The 16601-nt window shown below is 39.6% G+C and overlaps 1 protein-coding gene across 2 annotated transcripts in view; it reads left to right on the top strand.

The window, feature by feature from the left end:
• The window catches only part of SPPL3 (signal peptide peptidase like 3), a 60448-nt gene that overhangs the window by 22965 nt on the left and 20882 nt on the right, over positions 1-16601 (top strand). For both annotated transcript variants that reach the window (XM_037405414.1, XM_037405324.1), the window contains exon 2: positions 12652-12729. In XM_037405414.1, coding sequence (XP_037261311.1) covers positions 12652-12729 — 78 coding nt within the window. The remainder of the gene's footprint in view (positions 1-12651; positions 12730-16601) is intronic.

The following is a 16601-nucleotide window of genomic DNA, read 5'->3' as shown; positions in this document are numbered from 1 at the left end:
AAGCTGCTGCTTGACATATTGGTAATGTAGATCCTAATGATGCTTGAAATTTTTTGCCTGTATAAAGGAGTTTATTCTTTGTAAAGAAGTTGCCTTGCATTTGCTTTTCAAAAAGCCAAATATGTTGCTGTTTTGATTTTTATTTTTGTTAGAATTATACTTGTGGTTTGTGAACAGCAGTGCATTATTCCTCTACGTGTGAAGTACTGGAACCATGAAATATTATAATATTGCAGAAAACCTGGTGTGAGTTTTTACTTAAAGCTTTTCATTCTAACTACATGTAAGGATTGTTTTGGGTTTTTTCTAATGTTTTAAACTCCTTGCTTTTCACTTACATTGGGAAGTGGAAGGCATGTTATTTTCAGTCAGTGCTTTTGCTTCAGTGAAGCAATTAAACATACCTTAGATTTTCTGGGTTCAACTGCTGGTAGTTCTTTGACCCACCTGAAGTTCAATTTTCCCCCACTAGCGCTTTTTTCTTGTATTATCAGGAATAACGATGATACTGCCTACTCATACTTTCAATACACCTTTTGACCATACTTGTATGTTTGGAGAATAGATTGATTCAGCTTGGGTGTTTGACTTCTGTGTGCATGTCTGCGAAAGCAATCTGATGCTATATTGTAGAGCTTTCAGTCTGCTACTGACACGAGATGCTTTTTGTTGTTGTTAAGATGAACAAGTGTAGAGCTGAAGTCTTACTAGCCCCCGCTTTTCTAAATTTAGAAAAACTTAAAAGTCTGAGTGTCATTTTCAAAGTACTCAAAAGTAAGGCTAGTCCAGAATGACCAATTTAATTAGCTTGCTTTGGGAATATGTAGGAGGGAAGGTTGGGTTTGAGGTCTGTTGGTTTTATGGTTGGTTGGTTGGAGTTTTTTCCTTACAGTGAAAACTTTTTTTTTTTGCATGTGTGTTAGACAGTTTTGCAGGACATGTTATTGTCAGAGGTGGTACATTAATTGTTTGGCAATAGCTTGTGAAGTAAATATGAATCTCTTAATTGTGAGACAGAGATGACATATTTGCTCACCCTGAAAACTCCCAAATTTTATCAGCTATGACAACTTTTAGTTATGGCTTAGGATCCTCTGAGGTGCTGTTGGCTGAAAGTAATAACTTGTGCTGTAGTAACCATGTTAAGTGTTGAGTCATGATAAAAATCTGCTTGTCAGCATTTTCCCTGCAGTGGCTTCTAACCCTGCTCAGAACAGGTCTTCCTGCTCCTGTAAGAGCGAAATACCCACACCAAGCCCACGTCAGGCTGCTCTGGTTGTACTGTGGCTGGCAGCAGTAACCGTTAGCTTGTAGACTTCTCACTATATAGCTTGGGCAGGGCTTTGTTACTGAACGGGGGATTCCTGTGCAGAAGAGACTTGTGCTCATTCTTCAAGCAGTAAATGTATTTTACTGTAGACTGGAAGTAGGCAGCATCCTTGTGTTTTAGGTGATTATAGTAATTGTTAGTGAGTTTTTCTGTTAAGTAGAAAAAGGTTTAGAGATGAAAATGTAGATAGGAGCCTAAGGTGAAGGCTTCGGGGAAGTTTTTATCTTCTTCCTGTAACTAGAATAAAATGAAACGTAGCACTAAGCAATCTTTTGCCTAATGCAATACTACCAAGTGATTGAAAGCACCGGGTTGTATGTATGACTGGGATATAATTTGGTAGCTTTATAACCCAAAAAGGTCTTTGCTGTCAAAATTGCAGAAAAAAATCCTGTAGCAGGGATAACCGCTGACATTTCCAAACGGCCCTTCCTGAAAGCACAATGTTGTTTGGATCATGATGAGGCTGTCTAGCATGAAGCTGTAGGCAGCGTGCACAGTGGTACTCTGTAGACTTAAATTACAGTAACCACACCCTTGATTTGCATTTACATTTTTCTGATGTAAAAAGGGCTATTTTTGGAAAATTCATGCAGTTGAAAGTGGTAATTTAGATAGAAGAGCTGTTTCAGCAAAGCTTTGGGGTAGGCTAAATATTGGACTGACCTTTGCAGAGTTCACTGGTCTGGTGGAATCTGAATATTTACATAAAGAAATATGCTTGTGGCTATGGCAAGAAAGGATTGTGCGTAACAACAGATCTTGATTTGCCCTCCTCTCTTCTCCCTTCTTCCAGTTCTCCTTTTGATTATTTGTGGAGAGTGGAAGCAGTTTTCCAGATGAGGGAAGTCTTCCTGTGTGGTCAGTTCGTTCTTGTGGCTAAGCCGCAACCTTTTTGCTTTGTCAGATGTCTCATACATATAATTATGTACATTTTCATAGTTACATATTTACATCTTGTTCTGATACCTGCTGGTCTTAATTCTTACACAGAACCCTTATATTCATTGTTTTGTTTTGCAATTTATATGGTACTCCAGCAAAATTTGAATCTACCCTCTGCAGTACACTGAAGTCATCTATAAGTTGATGAACTATGAAGACAGTTACAGACAGGACCGTTGCTTTACTTAGTTCAGCAAATGAGTCTTATCTCATTCTCATGAAATGTGTTTTTTAACATAGTAATTAATAGTTTGGCCCTAGCAAATGCAGTATGGCTACTTCTTGTAGCTCACTGAGTGCCCTTACATGTTAATGATGCTGGGGTTTACCTGACAGTCTCGTTAATGGATGACCGGTGTCTCAAGGTGTTGTACTGTGGTAGGACCGTGCAGCTGTCAAAAGGTATCTGGAGAGCTGGGGGCTGTAAAACTGTATGGGTGCTCAAGGGGCTTGTGAGGACAAATAACTTCATTATAGTTTCCAAGAGACTCATACTACTGCGTGCTGCAACCACAGAATTTACTAATGAAAACAAATCTGAAAGGACCGAAATAGCACAAAATATTATAAAACGTTGTCATAGATTGCAGCAACTACCATACCTGTGGTCTGTTTTGAAAACTAACTTAACTTCTGTGTAGGTTGGTTAGAGTGAAACAGGGAGATTGGTTTTGTTTAATTTACATTGGCTCCAGTAAAGTGTGGATTACAGGTGTGCGTATTGCACTGTGCTTAATCAGACCGAACTATAAGCAGCTGCTGAAAGTGTTTTAGTCCTACCTTGTCCCTGGCCACATGTTGACTCCTTTCATCTTTGCATCATACCTAGTAATTGGGTGACTGCTGGCCTGAAGGAGAACTCACTTCACAGAAGGGGTAATTTGCCAGGTCAGTTTGCTGGTTTGCTGGGGTAATTTTCCCACCTCTTTCTTCTTTTCCTGCCCATGAATAAAATAAGTTTTACTAGCAAAACCCAAGCTAATTGTAATGACAAATGCTTGAAAAAGGAGGTTTTGTTGGCAGAGCTCTATTAATGCTGCTGAAGTCAGAGGTGAGCTGACTTAAGGTGGCTAAAATGTATAGCGTAGGGCTGGCCTGTTAGTCTTTCTTGCCTCAGACTTCTGATTTTCAAACTAACATAGGCAAATCCTGTCTTAAGCTGGAGTCCTTTTAGATTTAATTGTCAAGAAGGGATGAAAGTAATAGATGTTTTAAAAAGTGAAACCAGGGCTGTGCCTTGGCTCAGCAGTTTGCTGGGCCTGGTCTGTAGTAAGATGCCAGTGTTCTGGAACAAGTTAGCTGATCTGAAACAGCTCAATTAAAATAAACATGGCACAATTAAAATACAAAATTGAATAAAACATTCACTACTAACAAGCTCTGTGTTTTAATATCAGATGTGTTTTTCCATATATTCTTGTTCAGTTTAACTCACTGAAATGATGCCTGCTAACTTTTCTTCCATGGAGACCCATTATTGCAGACATTGTATAGATGATTTGTTCACATTTTCAAAAAATGTTTGCAGTTGTGTATGCTTGTGATGCAGTTTCAAAATTTACTTCTGGAGAGGATTCCTTGGCTGGTGGTGACATAAATTTGGCAGTAAAACCTTGCCCCGCTTTTTATGACATCTTGGTTTTGTTTTTTTTTCCTTTGAGAGAGAAAGACAGACAGGAAGGTTCCCAGGTCTTTTTTTTTTTTTTTTTTGTTTGTCTGTTTTAGAGCAGAAACCCCAACCCAAATCAACCAACCAGCTCTCCTCAATAAAACAATGAACCTTAAAGAAGTAAATTTATTTTTGGTGTAGGTAAGAGGTGAAAAATATTGATCCAGGCTCCCATTCAGTCTACAAACAGAGAGTCTGAAATAAAACCTGTATTTCTGTTGCAGCAATGTCAAAGACATTCAATATAGTTTTGGTTCTGGCTGCTTAATACTCAAACAGGTATGTGTGTTGTCCAGTACAACTTATTTGAAGATGTAGTATTTCTCCGTTAACCACTGATTGCAAATTTTGCTCCCAAGTGTCCTGTTTCGTGTGGTTCCACCAGAGTGATGGGGAGGTCAGGAGCTGAGAACGCTTTTGAGGTACAGGGACATTGTTCTTTGTTGGTTGAAAATAACGCTCCTTTGAATGAGTAAGGTATTCTTAGGCTTCCATGCAGTGACTGGAAGTCGTCCTCCCATTCCTGCAAGGAAGTGAGTGCTCCAAGCTGAATGTGAAAGCTGGAAACCTTCCAGTTACTGTAATTCTTACACATGGTGAAACATGGAATTCTTTGTTCTGCAGGCAAACAGAACAAAGCCAAAAGAGTAGCTCAGATAATGTTTTTAACAGAAAATGTATTGGGGTGGGGGTTTGTGGTGCTGTTTTTTGTTGGTAGGTTGGTTGGTTTTGTTTTTTTTTTTTTTCAAGGTTGTGTCTCTTGCTGCTTTACTGGACATACACTTTAGTTTCATCTCAAAGTGAGCTCAGAGGAGTGTGTTCTCTTAGCATTTTAGTTGGGAGCTTAGAATTTGATTTTGTGGGGGAGTTTTAGGAAAGCAGCTTTCTTGGAAAGGGTGGAAGAGGGAACTGGGTTTTTAAATCAGATATGTAGAAATACATATGTATGGTATCTAATAGTGTGAAAATGTTGTGAGACCTCTGTCTGATAAACAGCAGAATTATTCTCTGGTTACAACGTTGAAATGCCTGCCTGAGCCCTGAGTCTGCATAGGAAAATCTGGTTTTAGTGGGACATCTCAAATTACTCTTCCCACACACACACTTCAGACTTGCTTTAAGTTTTTTTTTTGCTGATATGACCCATGTTTCCATAAATTACTTGAACTTAGCAGACCTTTTCTGCACATGACAATGAGATGAAATTGTAAACTTACTTTAGAAAACAAGCTATTCCTTTAACGTAAGTGAAACCATAGCAATTCGCTTGTTTTTCCTATGAATCACACTAAAGAATGGAATAGTGTTGAGATATGTTTACAGCTGTGGGTGCCATGACTTCACGCTTAAAATTATACCTTTAATAGTTACACTCAGATTTTACTTTGGTTTGGCAGCAAGCCTAATGGAGGCTCTTAAATATGTATATATCTTGCACATGTAAGGCAGTTGAAAGAGGCTTTTTAGTTATACCCTTGACCAGGAATCCAGTAAAGGAAAAAAGTAGTATTGGTTTTACCTACGGAGTGAGTCTGGCCCCCGCCCCCCCCCCCCCCAAATGAATACTTGAGCAATTAACTGTAATTGATCTTCATGTACGTGGTAGTGCTTTTCTTTCATGTGCCCTAGGGTTGTGCTCTGGAGTCCTTGAGTTTGCTTTGCTCATCTTAACAAATGATGCTAGAGTGATCACTCACAAATACCTTGCACTGTAGTGTCAAAAGTGAATTGCTCTTAGCAATAAATTGTCCTGTCTCACCCTTCTTTTCACTTCTTTTAAGGAATAAAATTGTAGAGCATTTGGGAAAATGTAGGAAATTCAGAAAAGCATTTTCCTTGTGAGTGGCACACTCTTGGATGATCAGAAGAAAATCAAGTGCATAGGGTCATTGCAGCAGTGTGAAGGTGAACATTGACTTCTGCCTACAGTTGATAGCTCCAAAACCCAGGGATGGGGCAGAGGAAGTGAGCTGCAAACTATTATTCAACTTGCCTTGAATTTACCAGCTAGATTTCTTGTTTTTCTATTGCTATAGCAATCACTGATGTAATAAACATGCTAAAAAGCTTTTGAAATCTATTAAACACTTGGAGGACCTGGGAACTTTCTCCATCTTTGATTTTGACATTTAACACTAGATTTCCAGCAGAAGTTGATTTGGCTTTGGGGTTTTTTTGTGTGTTTCCCTTTGAAAGAGTTGACCATCTGCTGAGATGGGACCTTCAAACTGAATGCATTTCATTCAGCAAGTTCTGAAAATGAATTATGAGTAATAGGGCAGGGAAGGAGATGCTTTGTTGTCACCTTTCCAATGCCGGTCTCTACCTACGAGGAGTTTTCTTTTGAAGAGAGTGGGAACAGGGAAAGTGTGATGCATGTTTTGGTGGGCATGGATTATTTAACTTACCTTGTGAGGGGACAGGGAACATCTGATAATGATAAGTGATATTTGAAGTGTAGGTGGAGTACCACCATATTGATTGAATAGTCATGGCTTTTAATGTGGGCTGAAGAGTATTTGAAGTTTTGTGTGGTTACTTCTCAAGCAGCCACAGCTTTCAGAAACTGAAAGATGCAAGTGAATTCCCATAGAGATGCAGTTTACTACAGCTGTGTCTGGTATGAGAAGGTCCCCATGAGTTTTGAAGGACTTTTTTTGTATAGCAGAAAAAGTATGGACTAAAACTGTAGTCAGAAAGACTTACATTAGATGTCACGAAAAGTCTTACAGTTTCACCAGTGAGTGTTGTAAACAACAGATGAGGTAAACATCTGTCATGACTGATTGATTGTCTTTCCCCAAAGTAAGATCAAATTATAATTCAATGAATTATCTCCTTGCGTTCCTGTCAGTGTGAATTTCTGTGATTCTGTGGTAGATGCCTGCAAGTTGTAGACTTGGTTCCGTTAAAATAGAAGAGCTTTTACTTCATTTAATTCCTTCTTACTGTAGCCAATGTTGCATGCTTACCTTCCTCCTACAGTTTTGTTTTCCTTAATCTTAAAAGCACTTGGATATTATGGTCACTGATAAAGAAAAATAAGTGAAGTGCAGTTTTCTGTCTTCATGTGGACTTCAGTAAAGTTCGTTCATCTACTGCACTTTCCAAGTTTGATGCAATTTGTTTGTTGCTCTATTGTTTTCCTCCTTGTGTATGTGCAGTAAATGCAGGGAAAGTTTATCTTGCCACTGTTAGAACAGCTTTTGTATGAGAATGATTCATGTCCAAGGCCTTCAGTATGCATTGCTATGGAAACTTCAGTGCACGGGCTTCTCATTCCCCCCTCGGCAGAATTCTTCACAATAATTTCTCTTGTACCTGGGAGTCAGGGGAGTGGTATTTGCTACTGAAATGTTGAGGGGCTGAGTTTCTTTGATCATACATTTAGTAGGCATCTTGTGCAAACAGCAAGAGGTTTCTGTTCAGTTACATAAAAATTCCCTGATGTCTTAGGCGATAGTTTTGGGGTACTTAAGCCAATGCTGCCACTGAAAAGACTTTCCTCTTTGATTTTACATCCAGAAACAGGCCAGATCAGGAATGTGAATCGCTTGAGAAACCTTCCCATTCATTTGCCGTTTTTTTCAAGCAGACAAGTCCCCTGATCTACTTTTCCATGCGGTTTTGCAAATGGTGCTGGCATGAGATCAAGAAAAAGAATAGGTGACTGGCAAAAGGTGAACAGTTGCTTTTGTAATGTCAGTGTTGGCTTGTGGTCATTTCAGACTGGCCCATGGCAAGTAGGTTATGCAGAGCGTAGCGCTCGGCACTGTCATCAGGAGACGTGTTTCATGCCTAGTTCTGCCTTTCTCTGGGTCTTCGTTGAACAGAGTGAGTTGCAGATACTTACTGCTCAACATGGAGGGCAAAAAGAAGTGCCAGGCTTTGCCTATGGACTCCTGCTGGTTTGGAAGAACTGCTGAGACTCTTCCCAAGAAGCTGCTTACCTTTCAGTGATAAGGAAGAGCTGAAACGGGAAAACCAGCGCTTGGCATTGGCTGGGTGATTTTCTTGAGTGGAAGTGCAAAAGAAATGACAAAATCAGAGAAATGGAAAAGTAAGCACATAATAGGAAAGCAGTAGGGCTAAAAGAGGGTTTTATGAGAAGTTCCTAAGCTGGCAGATGGCAGAGACCCCATGGGGTTAATGTTCACAGACGGGTGAGCTTGGACCTGTGTTGACAGGGGAAAAGAGAGTTTGACCTGCAGCTACTGATACAGAGAAAAGAGCTTGCGAGTGTCTAATGCAACGCTATTGCTGTTGTTGCAACTTTTATTAGCTGGCTACTATCTTCTCTCACTGGGAATGAAGTGGGTCTCTGTTCCCTTGGGAATACAGAAGTTATTCATTTTTTTCCCAGAAGAAGGGAGAGTGCTGCTTGGAACGCCAGCTGTAACTGGTGTGGCCTGTTTTGCATGGTTACTGTTTGGGACGCGTGGAAGTGATGGTGTGTCACAGTGGCTGGGGGCATCCCTGGAATTGTTCTGTAGGTAAAGGTCTATGGAGCAGTCTGTGCCAGGCTGGAGAGCTCGCTGCTTGGATTGTTGTCTGGACAATACTTTCACTGTATAGCTGTAGGGCTGACACACAGAATATGTTATAGAACAGTGCTGGCTGTGTCTCTGTCTTGGCATGCCTTAGCAGGCTCAGTGTTGTAAGCACTTGCCCGTGAAGCTGCTAGGAATAGATGCCTAATGGCAGAGAATTTGCTAAAATTGATCTCAGCCGTGTAAACATGCAGGTTCAGAGTGAATCTCAAGCTGCAGAGGTGTTTGGGAAGTTGCTTCACACTAGCTGGCTGAGAAGGGGAGCCTACAGAGGAAAGTCAGCCCGTGGCGTGTGTGGTTTTATAAAATACTTGGCTCTAATAATTGCTTTTAGTTATTTGTTACTTGACTGAGTTAAGAATCTGATTGAGAGCCTGATTAAATAAATAACTCCTAAACCAACTTCCTTACATGGATGTTGAATTTCAGGTGTGGTAGTGTAAGAATCCTGAAAGATGCCCTTCCCTGGGGAAACCAATGGTGTCTTTGTATTTTGAGCAGCGTTCTGCATATGTATTAGAGTTTAGAAATGGGTTGGTAGCTGTTCCTGTAACATAGCACAGAAGTTAACTGCACTGGAGTCCTTCAAAAGACAGCAGTCTTTAGCATGGCCTTATCCAGTATTAATTTTCAGAATGAGAATGAAGGCTTTTCTTCGTGGGCTGTCATGTAGTAAGTTCTAAGAATTGCTTCCAGAATCGGTATTTAAGTCAAAGGACACCTACCCGTGGGCTTGTTACAGGCATTTTCTGTGCATAAGTTTCCACTACTTGTTCTGAGATGTAAAACTTGATTTTACAAAAGTACCTTGTAGAAGGAAGATGGTTTTGGTTTTATGTGTGCAGTGGAGGGCAGGCTGGTTAAATGTGGCTGCAGAAAGTCCACTGCAACTTCTGAAAAATTTCATTAGTGTGGGTTTTTGTTTTGGTTTTGGTTGATCCCATTTGAGAAGAACGTAGCATTGATGCCATGTTTGGCTGTGGGAGTATGCAAGCTTGCATACTTGAAATAGGTTTCTAGGAGGATCCAGTTATATTCATATGGACTCTGTTGGACTTGTAGAAGGTCATTTAAATTTCGGTTAAAAATACAAATGGGTTTGCAGATCACTGCTTGGCATTTTGATTAATACTAAAACTTTGAAGTATTCTTACTACTTTATTCTTTCATGGGATGCTGTCACTTGCTTATTATCTTTAGGTTTAGATAAATGCATTGGAAGGTGTTTATTTGGGATTCAAGGGATTTTAGTCTCTTAACGAACTGTCCAATAATTAGGATTTTAGGAAGCAGTTCTGTTTTCAGGTTTTGTGCAATACCTTACATAATGTAGGGAAATCAGATGTTAAAAAGATGCAGGGTTTTACTACAGTGAGAAGTTTGCTTGTGGGCTACTTGTGTTGGAAACTTGGGATAGAATCGGGACGTGCCCAAGCTGCTCTCTTGATTCCTGCCGTGTGGTTACTTAGACTTGTCATACTGTGTGTGTTTTGCGTTGCTCTTTTTCCAACTGCCTTGGGAAGAAGGAAAGTGGGACTGTTGTCTCCCTGGCCCTGTTTGCTGGAATAACAGTGAACATGAGTTTTACCAGACCATAATCATGATACCAACATCGAGCTTTTAGGATGTCCTGTTATAAAATCCCTATGCGGAGAAGTCACGAAACATCGCTGGTCTGTGAGAAGTTTCTAATTATACTGTTGCACTTACCTTGTGCAAGATGAATTCTTGTTTTTCCCTTGCATAGAATCAGTGGACAGCGGACTTAATTGTTGCAGCAGCCTATCGGTAGGGTCAGGGAATATTAGATCGTTGTTTGGAATAGGTGTGCATGGATTCAATTTCTTTTGTTGTACCAAAGAGCCCTCGGTTCTTAATACAAAACTTAATGGATTATGCACAGGGCTGATCCACGTATCATCCTTGTTTTATCTGTTTTATAAATCTTTCCAACATTTATGCCCTTGTTTTGACTAATGTTTAGTAATTATGATGAAATGGCATTTTAATTGTCATAGCTTCCAAAGGTGCCACTGAAAGATTAATTATATAGAAAACATGGTTCATCTCAAAAGTATTTGCCAATTTATGCAGATATAATTTTGTAAACGTCATTTAATAAAGTTTAGTGCATAACCCTGAATGTGTTTAAACCCAGTTGAAATTCCATTCAATCGTTTTGCTTTTCTTCTAAATTTGGAGTTCATGAGTATTCTTTTCGTAGATGAATTCCGCTGACACTCTCAGGTCTGCACAGGATATGAAGTTTCCCTTCACTCAAGGTTGGGTGAGGGAATGCTTCTCTCGAAAATTTAAGCTAGTAACAGGACATAAAACACTAGTATGCTCATCCTTAAGCTGTTTCTTGTTGGTGTGTGCTATGAACCATGTTGTCTATAACCTGAACGTTTATTTATATAGACAGTGATTGTAAGTGCTTAGTTACATATTGCTGTATTTGCAATTCAGTATATTGATCTTCATGGATGCTTTTAAGACCTCTGTTCCACAGCCTGGAAACTAAAGGTCAAACATGACTGAAATAAAAATATGTAAAGCTTAAGATCATCTTGATATGTTGGCCAACTTTATGAGCAGATAAGTCATCTGCTTTTCACTTTTAGTGAAAGTGGGGTTATGTTGAAGTTATTTATGGAGATTAACCAGAGTAGTTTCTTATTTCTTAAAAGCTTATTCCACAAGTATATAATCCCATCTAAAAGAGACAGTCTGTTTTTCAGTGACGTTTAATATTGAATGTCTATAATAGAAAGTTCATATTTGTGTTTATATATTAAAAAAAGTGTTTTAAAATGTGTGTCTAGTGGTTTGGTAATTTTCTCTAAATTGCTTTTAAATTGGGAAGGGGATGAGTGATTCTTTTAACTGTCTTGTATCTTTAGTTTTTATTTGCTTAGTGATATTTAATTTGGAACTATCATATAATTCATTTATCTTTATTCCATATTCATAATCTTGCCAAAATTAGGCTTTTTGGTTGGTTCTCAGAAACGTTTAGTTACCTTTTTTGTAGGGTAAGACTAATGCAGCTAATGTTGGGCATTACTCTTTTCTGTTACTTCAACACAGGTTGTGGAAAAGCTGTTGGGAGTTGCAGCGTGACTCCCAGAGCCTCCCCTTGTCTGTTGTACCCCAGCCAGCATGGTGGCCCTCTGCTTGCCTTCCTCCAGTGGGCCAACGTTCTTCTCTTTTGGGGCCCCCAAAAATGCAGGCAGTCCTTGAAATACAACTTCACGAGCGCTAAGCAGAGGGAGTGACCCTTTCTCCTGACTTGCAAGCTGTCATCTTCTTGTTGGTTCCTTCCTCAAGGTCCCCTTTCAAGGTTTTTCCACCCTCTAGCATCTCAGCCCCACTCTCCCTAGCCAGCTGTCAGCTGGGAACTTGCTGAGGTTGCCTTCTGTCCCCCTGTCCAGATCAAAAGAAGTTTCAGTGCGAGCTACAGAGTGGGGTTTGGTCTGTCAAGGATAGGGAAAAAAAAAAATCAGCAAATACTTGTATTTCTGTGCTTTAAACACAAAGGTATGTTGTATCAGGAAACTGATCTAAACAAAGCTGGGGTTTAAGCCTCCTGTTGAAATTTCTATTGGGAATCCTGCATCAAGTGGTCTGCAAGATGTAATAGGAAGGTAATTGTGTGTGGTTCAATAAATGCGTACTGCAGCTTGTTGTGAGGTCTGGGGTTTTTTGGTTTGGTGTTTTTTCCTGGACTAAATAGACCTTGACTGTCATATTGCAATTTAACTGTTATCAGTTAAGACGTAAGACGTCTTACAGAGAACAGGTCAGTGTTATTTACATGTAAGGTTGCATTAGTTGCAATTGAAGCAATTTTAATGTGTCTGAGGGGGGAAAAAAAAAAATCTGAATGTGGTGAGTTCAGAATAAACTACCACAAAGCTTTTGAATTGTCCTTTGGTGGTTGTACAGATTTTACATGCTGCGGACTTGAATATAGAAAGATAATTTACAAGCTACAGGTTTTATATTCCTAGATGGTACAAGAACTTTAGAGAGCTGCCATAAAGATTTGTCATCCAGTTCTCTGTTTGTATTATAACAAGAAAAATAATTAGCAAATGGCACTGAAGAAATGGATGCTTACGATGACACACCTGCCTTCTTTTTCCTAATTCCAGGGCATATTCCCTTGTGGATTCCAGTCAAGTGTCTACCTTCCTGATTTCTATTCTCCTCATAGTCTACGGCAGTTTCAGGTAAGATTTTTCTTCGAGATTCGGCAGAATTTTTCTTTTTCAACTGGAAATAATGGCAAGTGACTATTCCGAATAGAGTTTATGCCTTTTGTTTCATTGTATCTTTGTCAGACTGGTGGCTAAGGTAAACGAAATATCTCTTGCTTCTGAAAAGGAAATGGAAAAGGAAGAAAAAGTAGCTAGTTGGGGTTTCTGAGAGACATAATTATATGTCAAGTTACAGGCATGTACAAGAACTTAGAAATTAGTCCTTGAAGACAGCTCTGTAAGATTTTATTTTGGAGGATATAAAAGGATTGTTGAGAGAGACGGGAATGTAATGTTACCAATAGTAGAATTTGATATATAATGTTTCAGTGTTGGTCGATTCAGCATGTCCTTATTGTGATTGCAAACAAGTCTTGTAAAACAGACGTTCCCAAGATCCAGTGCTATTTACTTGAGTGTGAGTAACAGCTTAATAGAGAAGTGGGAAACACACCGTCGGTGTTGAATTCCAGCAAAGTCTCTGAGAACTGCTGCAGGGGAAGTTCGAATCTTCGGAAAAGAGATTCGCCACATTTTGGGAGACCTGAGTATGGTTTAGAGAAAACATAGTTCTCCCTTTAGATTTGCATCTTGTATTATACAGTTTGTTTTAATGTAATGCTACCTAAGGAATGAGGTTCATACCGACATATTAAAAAAAAACCCACCTCAGCACGAAAGTATTCTTTTTTTCAAACTTATAGTACAGCATGATTTTCTTTCTGTTTCTTGAAGAACATTGCTTTATTTAACAAGTCTACGATTAAAAGGCCATACATTCACTGTGAAGTTTCTGAAGTGCTATGGATATTCCTGAAATAGGTGATAGCCACTGTCATACATATGATCTAAGTTGCAGCTGTCAGGGTAAGAGGTTTTAAATCACCATCATAAGTTAGTAAGATCATATAATGAAAGAGCCAATTTTTGATAAGAGCTGTCTGTTGTTGCTAACAAGTATTAGGTAATAGTGCTGCTGATGGAATTAAAATAGAAGGCTTTAGGAAAACAAAACCCAGAGATGATGGAAATAAGAAATAAAAGGTTGTATTAGTTTTTTCTTCCAAGTTTTGAGTCAGTCTAGCATATAGTTGAGGGACTAATTAATTTTTTAACTATCTGAATTTATGCAGTTGTGTAAAAATGAGCTATACATCTGGCTGCAGGAAGCCATAGCATTTATTGAAATTCAACTGTGAGAACATAATGCAATATAAAACAGCAGGAGTGCTTGGACTTAAATTGCCTGCCCTTATCTCAGAGCTCCTTGCTCTTAAAAAGTTTCCCTTGCTGTTTGCCATCCTACTCCTATATACACGTGCTCGTCCTACATTTTACACCCAACCCTGCTCATGTAACAAGGACTGCAAACTTGAGTACAACCTAATTTATGGGATGAAGTAGTGGAATGGTGATGGATACAAATCAATTGAGGAAATGTCCTGTTCTAGTCCACTACTTTTGCACGTATCCTGAAGCCCCCAAGGTGCAAGCTATTAGAGACCAAGGTAGGGTCCCATAGTTGTGTATAGTTATATAGTAGGGCCATACAGCTATATGTAGTTTCTTTAGCAGATGTCTGAGCTTAAACCCACAGTTACGATGGTGACTTGGACAGATTGCCCTTCTGTTTGGTCAGCAAGTGAGGTCAAGAGCAGTTTTTTACAGAAAACTGTACAGTGGTGTTAACAAAGGGGTCTGAGATACAATTAAGTTATTTAAGAAATTCAAGTGTGGTAGTTCAGCTGCAAAATGATACTCATCAGGCAATTCCTGTAGTAATAAAAAAAACCCAAACATCTGGCAAAGTGGGTGGATTTTCTTACAAGAGTGACTTGCCAGAGAGATGAAAGCTTAGTGTGCTCCTTCTCAAATGGCAACAATGATGTCTTCATCTTGATTTGAGTGCTTAATCTCAAATGGAGCTGTCATAAGACAAAAAGAAAATAGCACTTCTCAGTTAACCTTCGTGTTGCAAAAAGTGGGTTTGGTTTCTGATTTTCCATCTGAAAAAAGCAAATTGAGTTACTGTGGTATTGCTGGCAAGTGACTTAAACAGAAGTGCAGTAATAGGATCAGAAAGAATTGGGTGGGTGAGTCATTAGGATAAAATCCACATGTGTGGTAGATCTAATCTAATGCAAGAGGTTTCAGAGGAACAAAGGAAAGCCTTGGTCCACTGTCCTTATTCATACCAGCAGCATTTATCCAAAATCAGAATAAAGTGAAAACCCCCAAACTCTTTAAGATACTCAGAAGAATGTCTAATAGATCATGGGTAAAGCCAGCATCCAGGAAGAAGCGTACAGAGTTGAGTTCCCACTTCTCTTACTGTGGATGAATGAGCATTTTCTTCCTACGTTTGTGCTGGGTTAGGAGTTTTAGCTTCGAGTCCTTCTGAACATCTCTGCCATATACATTCTGACTGTTTCTCAGTCCTTGAACATGATATACTTTATTCTTGACTGCCAAAGGGGCAAGTATAATCCTTCAAACCGTTAGAGGCTGTAAACTGGAGCATACAAGGGTGTGTGGTAGTTACATGTTTCTAAAGAGGTGAGCTTAGCTTGAAACAGGTTGTTTCCTGTAGGTTTTTGCTAGGCAGCCACCTATTCTTGTCAGAGTGCTTCTCTGTGATTTAAATCTTGGGGTTACTTTGCAGGCAGGTAACAGCTGTATCTTTTTCTATCCTATCACATACCCAGACATGGTCTCTCAGCTTATGTAAAGCCAGATTTAACCCAGAACCTACCTGTTCAAGTATCTGCTTTTAGACCAAACCAAGAAGCATGGGATGAAACTCATGTCTTCTGTCTCTAGGCTTTGGGTACCTAAAGTATGCCTGTAAATAGAAAGTAGTTCAGATGGTGTGCTTGTGGTTGGCTTTATGACTTGACATGTACAGAAATCAGGACACCTATTTCACAGTAAAAAAAGAGGAAGGCTGTGCCTGGAGTTCATACACATCTACAGCTGCAGCACTGGCAGGGTGGAACTGGGGCTTTGGGCAAACCTCCTCAGCACGTGCTGCGAATGTGGTCTGCGTGTGCATGTGCAAGTGGGTGCATGTAAAATACCTGCTGAAGGCAAGATGTTCTTATCGTGAGGTGGGACTCAGGCACTCATACTCCATATAGGCAGTGGAAACATTTTACTTGCACTTTCTGCTGTTGTTTCCCCGATTCTTACTTCAGCTCCAGATCCTGCACTGGAACTTGTCCATTAATCTCATAGGAACATTTTATAAGCGACTGTAGCAAAGTTGGAGCACACAGCGTATTTTAGGCGCTCTCTCTAGCATATGCATGGAGATTTGATTGAATTAAACAGTCTCAGGTCAATGACTGATTCTGATTGTAATTTTTTATTTAGAGCAATTGGAATCTGGCAATTCTGTGGCAACCCACAATTCTCATAGTCCCAGAGCTGTTAAGATGGGTGACTGTCCTCACTAAGTAGGGGAAGGAATTTCTCAAGCTATTGCATCTGCAAGCTGCTCTATATATAACGCATTTGCTTTCATATTTCCTGCATTGTTTCATAAGAATATTCTCCTGCAGGGTTTCCCTGAAGCATTACTGCAGTGGAAGGGATCCATAGTTGAATCTGAACTTTCATGGTAGTAATGTGCCAGCAGCTTACTCATTCCTTTGGCCTTAGTGTAACCCAACTGAGTGGTTCCCTGTGGGAGGCTGAGCTGTGCTTCTTTGAAACATTGTGCTAGAAATCCTACTGACTTGAACTGTGAGGACCCGCAGAAGAAACAATTGTGGAGTTTATTGCGTGCTGGGAGATACTGGCTGAACGTTGCCTTTGGAAGCCCAGCAGAAACTTGGAACAAAACA

The sequence above is a fragment of the Falco rusticolus genome, chromosome 1, assembly GCF_015220075.1.
Source record: "Falco rusticolus isolate bFalRus1 chromosome 1, bFalRus1.pri, whole genome shotgun sequence".
Classification (NCBI taxonomy): Eukaryota; Metazoa; Chordata; class Aves; order Falconiformes; family Falconidae; genus Falco; species Falco rusticolus.
This window is presented reverse-complemented; position numbering and strand designations above follow the sequence as displayed.